Here is a 15,556-nt window from a genome sequence, read left to right as displayed (position 1 = left end):
CAGGGAATCTTCCCAACCCAGGGATCGAACCCAGACTCCCATATTGCAAGCAGATTCTTCACTGTCTGAGCCACTAGGGAAGCCCGATAGGAACTATTGGTAGCATTTTATATTATATTTCTGTGCTCTCTCTCACAGTGCCTGGGATAGTGTGGCAGCAATTCAGATCAGCACATACACACTATACACTAGATGTCAAACTAGACACTTATTAGGTACTGGAGACACAATGAAAAATAAAGCTCCCTGTTACCAGCTTGATAATTAAATATTTTTTCAAATGTAAAAGAGGCAACGGAAAGGCTACTCTAATACCAGAAAGCAAGTAGAAATGTCATCCACTTATATTAATAACCTGATTGATACATGTTATACATAATATAAAGAGCCAGTTCAAGTATGTACAATCACCTAATTACATTATTTCTCTAAATATATCATATCTTCTATGGTACTTTTTAAAGAGGATGGGCAAAGTATGCAAACCAGATCATAACTACTCACATCTAAAGCTGGCGTAGAAAGAAGAACATGGGTTGACTGGGCCACATCAGCAGCATGTAGGCTGTTATGGTACGCCACATCTGCATGGTAATGGTCTTCCAAAGTCATCATGTAGGTAACAAAGGTGTCAGATGAGATTTTGAATGTCTTCAGGAGGTCTCTTTCCTGTATAACAAAATGGGATAAAAAATAAATAAGTGGATGTCCAAAGATGAAGAAAAGCCAAATCAGAAAGGTAAACTGGGATGGAAAAAAAACCATAAAGAAGATCCAATTGGATAACCAACATTCACTCCTATTTACTCACCTGGAATATGGCGTACATGATGCATGTTAGGGGCCTATTATGTGAATATCCAGCTACATTGAAGATGTTAAGGCCCCATTTGTTCAGGTCTTCCAGCTCCTGTCATCAAAATGAGAGAAATTTAGAAATAAAAACACTTTTGTTAGCAGGCCTCAGCGTTTTCATTTATTCTGGGGGCACGAGTTGACTCAGTCTATAGAGTATCTATTTGGTGTTCCAGTTACATGAACATTTGAAAATGGAATGGTCTGGGAGGTTGGGTGTCCTCTTCATGTTAGTTACACGCTTTTGTATATATTTTTCAAAGAGGGAGAGTGTGTGTATATTTGTAAATCTGGCTGCTGGCCTATAATTTTTCTGCCATGTCAGTCCTCAACCAATGTTGCTTTCAGAAGTAGGTACAAGTGATTAGAGGTCATCTTAGCCCTATTTCCCTGTAGCTCCCCTTCTCTGCTCACTGGTCCATCAGTAACAACTAGAAAACAATCTCAGCTAGAAAACTCCTCTGCCCTTTGCTAATTATCACTGAGAACCAGGTCAAGGAGACTTAGCTGCTAGAATGTACATGAATCAACCCTAATTTAGTGTAAAAGGTCATGAAGATGCTAGTCACCCATTATCTCCTAGAGCTTCTGGGCTACAGAAAGACCTGGAAGAAACATCATTCCATCCTGTGTTGTGGGATTATTCCAAGATTATCTGATTAAAGGAGCAATTTATTCTATTATTAATTATTGCCCAGAGTAAGTGATACAGGGGGGAGGAAGGTTTGGCAACCCACTGCAGCATTCTTGCCTGGAGAATCCCATCAACAGAGGAGCTCTGGTGGGCTAAAGTCCAAAGGGCTACAGAGTCAGACATGACTGAAGTGACTTAGCATGCACACACTAGGAATACAGGCTCTCTGTAGAGTCTTGGCCTGATATGTTATCAGCCTTCCGCTAATGACATCTTTCAGCTACCGCCTCACTGAATGTTCATTTGATATCATTTCATAGTCTCACAAGGCTGAAAAGTCACCTTGCACAGCCTCCGAGAAGAGGTATGAATTCTTTCTGAGCCTTCCTCTACTACTAGGGTTAGGGCTCAAGAGTCAATGCTGTCAATTTCTCTCATTTCTTCTCCAGTTCTGCCAATCAGTACATATTTTCTTACTGATCCTTGGCATACAGTCTCTGAAATATCCTTTGGGATAATTCAGTCCTGCCTACTGCCCTTACCTTGGATTCTCCTAATACGTGTTCAACAGGATTCTCCATTCGTGAGTTAATGAACCCAACTCAGGTCAAAATCTGGTCTTTTGGTATAAAAAAAGGGTCTTTAACTAGGTGTACCGCAATGGAAAAACAGGGCACATCAGCCTCATCATACTATTTAATAATAAAGCAAAAGCGACCACTATCATTTTCTAATAGGTTTTGGGCATCTGTCTGCTGTAAAGCAGTGCCACATGTGCACACACCCAGCTTGTACACACCTTGGCTAGATGATCTTCATTTTCCGTGTTGACTCCAAAGCGTGAGATGCTTGTATTATTTAAGCTTGAACTATGCATCAGTTTTTTCACTCCGCTTATCTGTGTCATGAGCTGTTGCTTTTTCTTTTTCTCCCTGTCTTTCTGGGTGGGAGATGGAATCTCCACGTCATTCTGTTTGTCTGCAATAACAAAAAAAAAAAAGTAGGTTTTTCAGTCCCTGCATGCCAATGAGAACCCCTGTGTGCCAGTGAAAACCCATTACAATATTCAAAACAACTTCTAATGGTCTGTCATGGATAGCACACCTTAGGAAGGGCTATCCTAGCATTATCTCAGTTGATCTCCAGGACAATCCTGTGATAGGTGATTTAATCTCTAAAGCAGCCAACTGAGGTCCACAGGAGCTAAATCACTTGTTCAAGAATGGCAGTTGGAACTCAATCCCAGGTCTTCTGTTTGCAGGGTGATTTGGGGGAATTACACTCATACATTTTCAAGGTGTGACATCAACATTTATATGTAAATTTCTCATTAAAATGAATAACTTGTCTGTGTATATAATCAAAAATGTTCATGTAGCCAAGCCCAGGTTAATAAAAACATGCTTTATGTTTTGCTCACTTTATTATATTTGTATTTATTTTTTTAATTTAAAAGATCCATATAACTGTAGCTAGGTTCAGTTTAGATGAGTGGCATATATATTAGAAAAATGAATGGTTTATAATCTTTGAATGATTACTTTAAAGCTTTGGTTTATTACCATTTGAGGTTTAGACAAAGACTATACTTTCAGTATTATTTCATACCTTGCGTCTATGAATCCCATGAATAATAACAATGCCTCTCATTTGTAACAGGCATTACATTTATTAAAATATGCATATTAAATATTTATAATCATCTCATTTAATCTTTTAAAAAATTCTGCTACAACAAGATAATAGGAGAGCTAGGGTTAGTGAGCGGAAAAGGCAATGGCACCCCACTCCAGTACTCTTGCCTGGAAAATCCCATGGATGGAGGGGCCTGGTAGGCTGCAGTCCATGGGGTCACTGAGAGTCAGACACGACTGAGCGACTTCCTTTTCACTTTTCACTTTCATGCATTGGAGAAGGAAATGGCAACCCACTCCAGTGTTCTTGCCTGGAGAATCCCAGGGACGGGGGAGCCTGGTGGGCTGCCGTCTATGGGGTCGCACAGAGTCTGACACGACTGAAGCGACTTAGCAGCAGCAGCAGCAGCAGCAGGGTTAGTGAGAGAAACATATCTACATGCTCAAAAGCTCTTTCTTCTATATCATGAGATTAAAACATCAGCAATCAAATATTCTATTTCACTTCACAGGGGGATGGATGGATCCTGAGAGTTCTTCTTCAAAACGCATCAACACTCAGGCCACAGATATGCCTGTGGGTGCACCGAGGCTATCATTTATTAAAGTGCTCGACAGCTACATCACTGAACTAAATGAGACCCTGTGGCTGAAAGAGTTAATGCAGCTTCCAAAAGTTCCTACATTTATCTCTACTTGTTTCAGCGAAAATGAATCCAAAGACAACTTCCCCATTTGAAAATGACACGTTTCCAGATGGCCTGCCGGGATCTAGATGATTTGCTCTCAACTCTGGCAGCTGATGGCATAGTCACATGTTCTCCCTAGAGACCTCCGCCTGCTCACAGGACCCTGTGGACAACTCATCAAAGCAAAGCGAGCCCAGAGACAGACACGGAAGCAGCTGTTCTGGACCCTGGGCACCTGGCTGCAGGGCTGGAGCAAGGGTTTTCTCTATCCCTGGAATCTCAGTGCTGTCTCTGGGTGTCCCCCACCTCCTCGATTCATCAGCCTATGACTCTACTTTAGGGAAGAATTTTAGTGGTCATCTTGATTAGTTTAGGGGTTTCCAGCATGGTTCAGCATAACCCAGGGAACTTTTGAAAAATACAGACTTATGAGCCCCACCCAGTCCTACTGAACCAATTTTTTAAAAAAAAAAGCTGTCCAAGTGACTCTGATGGTCAGAGCCAGGTTTGGGAACCAATAATAATCCCACACACTCATTTTTCAGATGAAGTCAGCAACTTTCCCAAGCTCAAAGGGCAATTTATTCAACAGATATTTATTTTGCAATTACCTTGTTCCAGACAGTGATTTAATAGCATAGAACCCAGGCCCCTTAAGGTTCCCGTTAAAATCTCTTTCTGGTCTCTCAGTCTTTGGCACAAAACTATATTGGCATTATTTTTGAATTTACTTTTCTCCCTGTCACCTCACTCCTAATAATGACTACTTTTGCTAAAAGGCCACTATAACCCCTGCCTCTCCTAATGTCATTCTTTACCATTCTGGTTAAAGAAGCTGTTGGATTCTTCTGTGCCAATGCAGACACAAAAATCTGTAGTGAAACTAGCAGCTTTTTCTCTGCGTTTAATTAAAGATTCCCTGCAACAGGGAGTCATTGAGCCAAACCACTACTCTGTCTGGGATGTTACAATAAAGAAGAAACCCATTACCTGCAGAGAATGCCATTTTGACATTAATGGGTGTTTCCCTATGCAGGCATTGGAACAACTGATGGGTTTCCCTACTCTGAATTTCCTGTTAAATGCTTAGCCAGCGCCATACGGAAATAACCTGAAATATACACTCAAAGAATCATAATAAACAGTTTGTGAATTTACGTTTATAGAATGATCAGACTACAATGGGGAAACAGTGGAACTGTACAAAATAAATAAGGAAATAAACAGAAGCAAGAAATGGTCACATCAAAACTCTGATAATGACATCATTGGAGGTGCTTTCTTGGCTAGGTTGCAGCATTTAATCCTGCAAAATTCCTAAATTCTTTTTCAAGATTTTCAAGATGTAGGAAAGATTTTCAATCCCCTGACAGTAAGTCGGGGATCTAAAGGGGTGACTTTGCTCTGTTTGTAGCAATACTAACTAAATTGTAATATCACATCTAAAGATCTTGCTTTAATCTATGCTCCTACCCCCTGAGTCCTTACTTCCTCCTGTACCAGCAACTTGAGCCCATTATCCTATATCACCATCACAGAGTGTGTGCACTGATTGTCTCTCACCTGCCTTTCAGGCTGTCTATCTGAATACCATCCTCTTAAATGAAACACACAAGTTTCACAGAGCCCTGCAATGGGGGATTTCCCTCTGTCTTGGATGACATATTGTAACTTTCAGTGACTCTTACTGTGATATTGCTCTTCAAGTTTAACTGTAATCAATAAGATCTTATCATTTTATACTCTTGGAGCTGTGCTCTAAGAGCCTTTTATATTACTGGAAGTTGTTAATAAAATGTTTTATTGTTAGGTACAGCAATCCTGATTCCCAAAGACTTTTCCCCAAAGAATACATCTATTACTTAAAGGCGATTTTCTTCTATATGTTCTGACAGCCTAATAGCCTTCTTTCCCAAAGAAGTATTTAGATTTAGATTCATCAGCTACCTCAGTTGTAAAATGGGAATACTGGAGTAGATGACATCCTCAGTCATCTCAGTAAATAGACAGGTATTTAGATTTAGGAGTCAAGAGAGCAAAGTCCTAATTCTGACCCTAGAACATTTTAGCCAACAAATTAATTTGGTCAAGCTAAGTTGCCTTCTGTTCCTCAGTTCTCTTTCTTGGAAAATAAGGAAACTAGATGAAGCCATTAAAGTCCCTTTCAGATCTGACATTTTATGAAGAAGATTTCATAGTCCTCCAGGAATACCCAGCATGCTCACAGGACAGAAAGTAGAGTTCCATGTCTTGCACTTGCTATTTGGAAACAAGGTTTGTTTGTTTGCTTTTGAATATTATCAAACTATAAGCCTACAATCCATTCCAGAGAGTCTGGGTTGCCAGGTTTGTCTTAGTAAAATGATAAACTCCGTCCATACCAGAGTCACAGAAAGTTAGAGCTGGAATGGACTGAGGATGCCATCTACTCCAGTATTCCCATTTTACAACTGAGGTAGCTGATGAATCTTTTGCTTATATGATGGACTTTTTTCTCCCTAAATTTTCTGAAGAATATTTAAAATTTTTATCCGTCTGTCTAGTTTGATCAGGTCTACCTTGTACACGCACACATTCATGTATACAAATGCACACAAACACATGCTCACACTCAAAACCCTCCAAATGCTAGGTGTGTACGGACTGAGATTCTAACAGCCTTCCTCAAACAACCTGCTCTTGGTAATTTAATTTTGGAATAAAGAGAAGCCAGATGATAGGCTTTCCTCAAGATATACACTTCAATAGCAAATGAAATATTCCACAGAATTGACAGTTCTTAATTCTTGAGATGCAGTGTTGAGACTGAGAACTCATTTTTATTATCTTCTCAGCTTTCTCACTTGATAGCCTTTGATGCTAAAATAAGAATAATTGGTATACTAAAATATTCTCATGGTCCTTGGTAAGCCATTAGTGAAAGAGGGGACAAGTAAAGAGGACTGCTTAGGTGCAACCTTGGGTGATGACAGGCTCAGAGACTTCCTGCAGCTTTACTCCAGTGCTCAGATTCTTTTTTGAGAAGACAGACAAGCCTTGGTATCTTAACATGCAATGTTTACAAAAACAAAAATGAGTTCTTGCATCTATTAATTTTAGTCTCCTTTACCATAGTCATTAACCTGTAAAATGTCCCTAAAACGGCCCCTAGGTTATGAAAAATGATTGGGTGTTTCACAGAGCAGAGCATATTTAAAATGGACAGGAGAAGATGCCTGTCTTCAAAGGAATAAAGTGGGAATAATGGAGAAGATAAGGATAAGTATATAATGCTTTCTGTTCGATTAGATTCTAGCTCCTCTTGGAACTAGGCTACATGAAAAAATCTTTTCTTTGTTCTCTGACAAAGGTTGTTGCAACTGCCGCTGAGGAAAACCAGGTGCTGCAGATACCCACATACTGGAAATAGTTGGAAAGGCGCTTGTCAATCACGTCAGTGCCCACTGGCCACAGAGAAGTGCTGTGAGCTTTGTATTAGGCTGATCGAAGATTGATCTGCTGATAGCAGGAACTGCTTTGGTGTTAGGGAAATAGAAATGTTTTTTTAAAATAAAACCAGAAGAGGTATGTGTTTCCATAAGATGTCCAGGCAAATGTTCATTGATGTAAGGATATGTAGCAATGCCAAAAAGAGAGGTGTAATGTTCAGCTGTAAGGATAGGTCATTTCCCTGGAAAATGGAATTCTGCTAAACAAGCATAGTGCAGTGATAATTGAAAGTCAACAGGATCAGAGTCTAAATGCTACCCATTCACTTTGAAGTACAGATTGGCAGATCCTGCAGGCCTGATATAAGAAAAATATGCAATGGAATGGCTTTAAACACAAGATTAGAAATTCCTAGTAATCAAACAGGATGCATGACAGTAGTCACTAGGCATGGCTGCAAACCCTTCCTGTCAGTGCCATGTTTTAAATACTAGCAATGTGAAGGCAGAGGATAAAAGGTAAGTATGAAATCAGGGAGATAAGCATGCTGCTTGCAGAAGGCCACCTCTTTCAGAGAGGTGATGATTCTTTCTGCCCTCTTCCAATTTATCTTTAAGAAATACCTTAGCAAAGCAATAGTCAGTTTCCAAAGCCTGTTATCATGGGTCAAATCACCTTTTGCTCAAAGCCCAGTTATTGGAAGAATTGAAAGAATAGCACATCAGAGGAGCTAATTGGAATTGTCCCTAAGGTTTGGATGATCACAGCCCCCCACTCCCACCCTTTCAGAGGTCTTGACAGAGACCAAGGTGGGTGGGTAGATAAAGAGTGGCCTGAGGTCTATATAAATTCAACTAGCCCATAATAACCTTCTCTCTTTGACGGATATTTTAATTCGTTTTTTTAAAACAAAACCTTCTTTCTTTTCTTTCTTTTTTTTACCTTAAAGGTTGTCTTCAGTTCTTATTTTAAATGGATTTGCTTTTCTGTGACTTAACCCAACTCCAAACTCACATAGTAATATTCCCAGATAGGTTGCAGAAATTAATACTAAAAAGTATTCAGTTGTGGAACAGTTTTCTTGGTGAATATCTTACCTAAGAAAGTATTTGAAATGTATTCAGACACCTGGTTCCCTGATCGGCTCATTTCTGAAAGGTGTGTCAGCTCCCGGTTCAGCATTCTTTTGAACTGTTTATAAAGAACAAAAATGTATTAACCACCCAAAAAATGGCAAATTATTATTTTAGATGCTTCCAACTTTATTAAGAACCAAGAGACTGGGTAAGTAGATGTCATTAGATAAATAACTCTGTTTCTACAAAATACAATATCCCCTTAATGTGAAATTGTTCCAACGTCACCTTAGAAAAAAGAGGTTTTCTCAGGATGTCTTAGAATTAACATCTGATTTCTTTTGAAGATGTAAACACAGGAAAAGGAATTTTAATAGAAGTTAAGATAATTTCACTTAAAAATGTAATCACATTTTAAAATATATTTATTGAAAATTAACTTTAAAATATAACTTAATAACCTATACAGTAAGAGGCAATTAAATATGAAAAATTTAAGGGAGAAGAAAAGCATCCTTAAAAACAGAGATGAGTAAAAAGAACAGGGTTAAAATACAGCACAGTCTATTTAAATACAATGTAATATAACATGTCCTTGCTTCACAATAAGCCGCCTCAGCAGGCTAAGTGATAACACAGATAAATCATTACAGAGGCTTTTCTACTTCACAGAAAACATACAGCTGTAAAGGTTTCACATGCTACCAAAGATAATGGAATCAAATTAACCCACCTTGATGTAACCCCAAGATACAGATAACAAATAGTTTGCCTCAGGCATTTTGGAAAGCACTCCTTGCCACAATCCACAAATCCCTTTGAAAGAATTCACAGTTCTGAGAGCAGTCCCAACAGGATCGGGAAAGCCTTGCAGATTCAGTGGTGAAATAATCAAAACTTATGAAAGACAAAGCCTCCAAAATTTAGGGCATTTCCTAATCCAAACAAAGCCCATCTTCGCCTGTGCTCCCTGCTTCTTTCCTGGCAGAGAGAGTAATGAAATCAGGAATTGCACGAAGGAGCAAGAGCCTGTCCAAATGCATTCAGCTGGCTGGTTTGCAACACTTATGAATTATGAATAGTCCTGGTGGCCGAAGGGGTTTCCACTCTAGATTAGTCCTGCTCAGCTGAACTCTGCAAGGAAGGAACAATTCTTCTTTCCTGAGGGGATACCAGGCTGGGAAACACAGCCATCTTTTTAAAAGGAGAAGATTAAAATGGAGGAAGCCCCATGAATATTTAAGAAATCCGAAGTCTGTACCCTCCCCCATTTCATCTAGGTGTTTTTAACCCTCTCCACTGCGGAGATCCGGATATCGCAGACACAGCCTTTGCACAGAGCTAAGCTGATTTAAGGGTTTCCAAGTGATGGTGTGTTTTATTATTTTCTGAACATTGAAAAAGTTAAAACTGTGGCTGTTTTTCAAATTAGACTTTCAGAATACAAGAATATTTTTTTAAGCTAGCTTTTCGGGGGATTTTTTGCACACCAATGGCAGGCCAGTGCATTTAGACTTCTTTCACAATGAAATGATTGGGAATTAATCTATTTAATTTTAAAAGTACTTCGTACACAGAATGCAATTCTCTGTCCTCCACCAGCTCATTAATATGCACATGAGACTGCATTCGACAAATGAATTAAACACATTTAACCTTTCCATTTAGGATCTGGAGTGTGTTAGGAAATACAAGCTATCGTTTGCTGCATGAATGGAGAATTATTCAGGGTTATGAATGACTGTGCTGTTTCGGTATTTCAGTGTTACATCTTCTAATTCATGAAAAAAATATTTGAGTTAAATTAATCTTTATTTTGTTTTGTTTTTGCAATATAGAGCATGTTGAGGAATTCTTTCCTATAGTGTCTCTTTCTTTCTCTCTCTCTCTTACCTTCTCAGCTTTAGAAAGATCACAGGCATGAAGAAAGTCAGAGACTAGAGCTCTGCAGTGGGATTCCCCACCCAGGCCATCCTACTCCCCTCCTCCCTCCTCCATTACCCTACCCCTGGACTTCAGTTCAAGTACAGCATGCTAAAGGAACAGTGAAGCACCATGGCAACAGCCCCTGCACGCAACTGCAATTGGCTCTCTTTCCTGTGAGGCATTCCCCTTTCAAATGAGCATCCTGCACTGGCAATGGCTTCACGTCACGCATCCAGGCCCACTTCACACCACTCCCTGTGCCCAGGATACCAAGCTTTTCGAGGTGAAGCCAATGCAAGTCAGTATTGTGGTCCTCTGGCTCACCGCTCTAGGAACTGTCCTCAAAGAGGCATGTACCATCCATCACCCTCTTTTTGGGGAACCCTGCTGGTGGATGTTTGGTTCTTCCCTCCCATGATACAAATGTTAGTGACAGTCACCAGAAATCTCTGAATTAATCATCTGAGCTAGTGTGTTTTACTTATTGAACCACTCTGCAATTTGAACTCCAGGTGAATCAGAACTTCCAGGTGTAAGTTCCAAGTTCTTTATTTTTTAAGACATAACCACTCAGTCATAATAGCCTCTCATTTTCAGTTCTCAAAAGATAGGCACTTACACTAAAGAATTAGAAACTGAAAAAGACAGGTTTCTGTGCTCTGATGGATCAGCTGAATTTTGGCAAAGAAACAAACTTTACTAGGAGCATTGCAAAAAATATCTTGTAGAAAACATAGAGACAGATGATATCTTTAATTATGTCTATGCGCTAGACTTAGCCAAACGCAACATTCACACAGTCATCTTCATTTTGGTTCCTTTAATCTCTTGGAAAAAAACTTAGGAAGATCTTGGCATCAGTCAGGTTCATACTAGTTGAATAATGTTGTTTCATCCCATGTATTTTATAAATATTTGATGGACACCCGAGACATGCCAAGCAACGCATTGAGGATATAGCAGTAAAAACACAAAAACAAAAACTCCTCCAAACAAACAAACAAAAAACACTTTTCATGCTTTTAATCAGTTTCACCCTAGTAGAAATAATCAGATATATTAGGGCCTCTTCCTTAACCACCGCAGTTAACTGTCAGGTGAGGGTGGGGCCAACTCTTTATTGGCCAAATTGGCCCCTCAGTTCAGAATATAAGAGCAGGTAGAAATTAAATCATAATAGACTAGGAGAGACTTTGCTTCTTATGTTTTTCCTATTTCCTCTCATTGCCAGAAGATCCTGTTGCTATACAGTGTCAATCAGTCCCAGCGTGGGAACAGGGAGGTGGCTCTAAGATATAGGGCTGAGAATAAACCAGACTCCTCACCTTTCTTGCAGAGCTCACAGAAGGGTCAGGGAACTCATGTAAGTAACAGGTGAAAACTGCCTTTCTCCTTCTCATGCCTAAATTAGTTCTTCAATGAGCCTTTAGGGCTTCCCTGGTGGCTCAGTGCAGGGAAAGAATCCACCTGCAGTGCAGGAGATGCAGGTTGGATCCCTTGTCTGGAAGATCCCCTGGAGAAGGAAATGGCCATCCACTCCAATATTCTTGCCTGGGAAATCCCATATACAGAGGAGCCTGGCAGGATACAGTCCATGAGGTCACAAAAGAATTGGACAAGACTTAGTGACTAAACAACAAGCAACATAAGCATTTTGCTAAGGGCATGACGGTGCCACTGAAACCCAACGTCATCTTAAGGCAAACATAAAACATGCAACATGATGAAGTATGCGGATGGAGGTCACTCAGAAACTGACCGTGTCCTTTAAATATTGCTTAGCAATAGTCTTTGGTTTTTCTCCTTCCTAAGGAAGGGTTCGACTAAAGGCAATCACTGCTCTCATCAAAAAGCATTTATGAATGGCCCATTTATATTGAGCTGGGTACAAATTAAGGCAGACATTGCCATGGAGGAGCAGACAGGGGGTATCTTTTACATTCTAGTAATGCAGAATATGATAAGAGCTGGACTGCGTGATGAGACACACCAAGGAACGGAATAGCTTATGTTTGGGGTTTAGGCTGGGAAGAGAGTTAGGGAGCTTAGCTTGGTGGGATTTTCAGCATCTGATTCCCAGATGGGAGTTGTTTCTGTTGAGCCAGAGGCAGCTATGATATAGTAGATGAATCTAGATTTTCATTCTCAGCTCTTGATAACAGATAGCAGTCTGGTGAAGTCACCTTAGCTCTTTATACAAAATGAGAGTGATGCATGATTTTAGGATCTCAGCCCAAACCTGTCAAGAGTCTATGATGCATTTTGTGGCTGCCTCCTACAGTCTGGACAGAAGCTTGGTTTACCAGCAACCAAAATTTCCCAGAAAACAAAACTCTCTTAACATTACTGAGAAAAACAACCCAAATCGGAAATGCTTCAGTCCTTAAGAATAAGTCACCAACAAAGGAAGAGAAGTGGTTATTCTCCCTCCAGAGTTTTATATCCCAAGACCCTTGTAGTCTCCCTGTCTCCTTATCAAGTTGGTTGTTCAGTCCAGATAAGATTAAATAGTTCCTTAGGGACACTGTGGCCCCAGGAGTTACAAGATTGAAAGGGAATTAGACATTATTTACTTTAACAAATGGAATAGAGAAATCCACAAACAGAAGCACACTATTTCAAAGACAAATGTGTCTCTACAACTTAAGGTACACAGATCCTATTCTGTTAAGAATCTGCCTTCACAAGAAAACCCTGTTAGAGCTCACCTAGAAATAAGGTCCCAGAGGAAATGGCAAAGCCTCTTTTCAACACAGACAAGCAAAGTTTGTGAATGAACCCTTAGTAATCCAAATTCCTCCAGTGCTTCCTTAAGCTTACACCCAACACTAGATTCATGAACACTGCCAGAGATTACAGTGATATTTTTGGGAAAAGAAAAAGATAGCATTCTCAGTTTAAATTATTCGATATTGTTTGCCTAGTATATATCTCCTCTGTAAAATCATACGTGAATTTTTTTTTTTTTTTAGTAGTATGGCTTTATAATGGGAAGTTACTTAAAATATATAGACAAGCAAAAGTTGAAATTCAGTTAACACTTGATGTAAACATTTGGTTTTATGGCTTCAATTTTTCTTTAGCTTCAATGCTACATACAAAGAATATTTGTTTCCAAGCCAATTTCTCCTTAAGGGATGGAACACTTCATCACTTTATTATATTTCTCATCAGAGGACTAGTTTGGACTTTGTGCAAAGATCTACAGGCAGGTTAGAAACTCTCTTGAATAGTTCTTAAATTGATCACATAGGAAGGCAGGATTAGAATGATCTCAGAAATTCATCCCTGTTCTAAAACTTGGTAATTCTATATTTCTGAGTATAAAACCATCTAGAAGAGTAATAATACAAGAGGCTAGTATCAAGCATATAAGACGGTTACTTTTAAAACTAATCTGAGCTTGTTAGGGGGACCTAGAAATCACTTAAGAGTGAGTTTTTAGTGATCAAAAATACTCTTCAGCCTATCAAAGACTAGATAAACCAGGTACTTTGCTCTCATTGACAACCTTAAGATAAAGTAAGTAGATGAAATTGTACAGATGAAAAAAAGGTTCTCCGGAGAGGAAGACAGCCCCCGAAGTCACCCTTGTGGGTGGCCGTCTGCGCAGGAGCCCATCTGTGAGACAGGCGCCTTATTGTGTGAGATCTTCCTGTTTTTGCAGTATGAAACAACTGCCAAAGTCATTAAAGTCACAATGACTTTATTAGGGACTAAATTTTGACTCATATTTTACACTTTGTTAGTCATAACTTAATAAGAATTCCCGGGCATCAGGAAAAGTGAAGAGGCTTAACATTCTGCCTGAAATCATAGAATGCTAGTAGCAGTAGAAGGAAGTTGAAACTGTGGTGGCCCAGTTTAGCAAGAAATGGAAGTAAGATGAGCTCGTCTTTCAGTTCTGGCACTGGCCAGATGTATGATCTTGGGTAAAGATGAATGAAATTCTTGGTGCTCAATTCCTGTAGTTGTAAAATGGTGAATTTCTCAGGTTCTTTTTGATTAAAACAAACTGCATCTTCCATATTCCTAATTTTACATGAGAAAAAATGAAGAAGACCCAAAGAAATGAAGGACCTGATTCCTAAACACTTACACTTTTCTTTGCAAAATCTGATTTAAAAAACAACAATAAAAATGGGAATACAGTGTACTTTTTCTAAAACCCTTTATAAACTCACAGTTTTCATAGTTCTTAGCGTTTCAGATTATCTGACAATGTGCATCTCATCTCTTGGGTCCTTTAGTCTTTCCCTATGAACTCTATTAGCTGTTTGAAACTTGCTGTCCAATTTCTTTGATGACATGTTTGTCCTATTTAAGAGGCAAATGGAATTGAACTGAGTGAGTTGGTAATGGGGTTAAGAAAGGAATAATCTGCCATTGTCCATTAATATCTACTTAACTAGAGACTATATAGTTCTGTCAACTACAAATTGGCACTTGCCATCTACCTCTACAGGATTAAATCACATGCTGCCACAGCTGGTGACCTTCAATACCCCCTAAAGGGAGTTCAGGGTGACAGCAGAAATGAGGCACTCTGTGCTTAGGGGAAACTTGGCAGGACAGGTCTTCAGATGGTTAAAGATTTTCAGGAGCTGATTTTATGAGCCCAATTCTTGTATCTCCTTATATCTATAAAAGCACCAAAATCCTTCATAGTGAGGACTGCTTCTTGTGACTAGCAGAAAACTTCATGGAAGAAGCAGAAACTTTCTGGAAGAATATGTGCTCAATTGCATGTATTCCCCCTTCACCAAAATCATATATATATACTGACCTTTCTGGCTGCTGCTTTGAAGCACTTTCCCAGAGCTATCTGAAGTACTGTGTCCCTGGGTGCGGTCCGCATTTAGCGTCAAATAAAACTTAACTCACATCTTTCATGTTGTGCTTTTTTTTTTTTAAGCTGACAATTCCATGATTGGGCATTCTAGCATACACATACTGCTGTATTAATACCTGGAGTAAATCCCTGGTGCTCCAAGGAACATAGCTAAGTCATTCTTACTGTCCATGTGCCAGATCAGAAAGAAGAACATTTAAACATATTAGAATTGAGTGATTCTCTTAACTGTACAGTAACATCATAATCCACACTAAATAAGTATGCAATGAAAAACAATCATGGAAACCTCTACCATAATTCTGTAACAAAACACTGGCATTTAGGATGAAGCTAAAATGGAGTAAATTCCATTTGCTGGTTAGAGGACTAGTATCTGTTCAAGTGACATTTTAAAAGTCAAGGTAGAGACAAACCATTGGCACTTTCATATGTAGAACTGAAAAACATCAAAAGAATTT

General features: G+C 39.3%; 1 protein-coding gene across 1 annotated transcript in view; it reads right to left on the bottom strand.

Annotated features, from left to right (window-relative positions):
- The window catches only part of PDE4B (phosphodiesterase 4B, cAMP-specific), a 45,049-nt gene that overhangs the window by 10,513 nt on the left and 18,980 nt on the right, over positions 1-15,556 (bottom strand). Inside the window, exons 2-5 of the mRNA XM_010850271.1 lie at positions 8,339-8,432; positions 2,289-2,467; positions 812-910; positions 505-669 (exon numbers count right to left, since the gene is read on the bottom strand). Of these exons, the coding sequence (XP_010848573.1) occupies positions 505-669; positions 812-910; positions 2,289-2,467; positions 8,339-8,432 (537 nt within the window). The remainder of the gene's footprint in view (positions 1-504; positions 670-811; positions 911-2,288; positions 2,468-8,338; positions 8,433-15,556) is intronic.

Source organism: Bison bison, unplaced genomic scaffold, assembly GCF_000754665.1.
Source record: "Bison bison bison isolate TAMUID 2011002044 unplaced genomic scaffold, Bison_UMD1.0 scf7180017864290, whole genome shotgun sequence".
Lineage (NCBI taxonomy): Eukaryota > Metazoa > Chordata > Mammalia > Artiodactyla > Bovidae > Bison > Bison bison.
The sequence above is the reverse complement of the archived record's forward strand: the minus strand, read 5'-3'. Positions and strand labels throughout refer to the sequence as shown.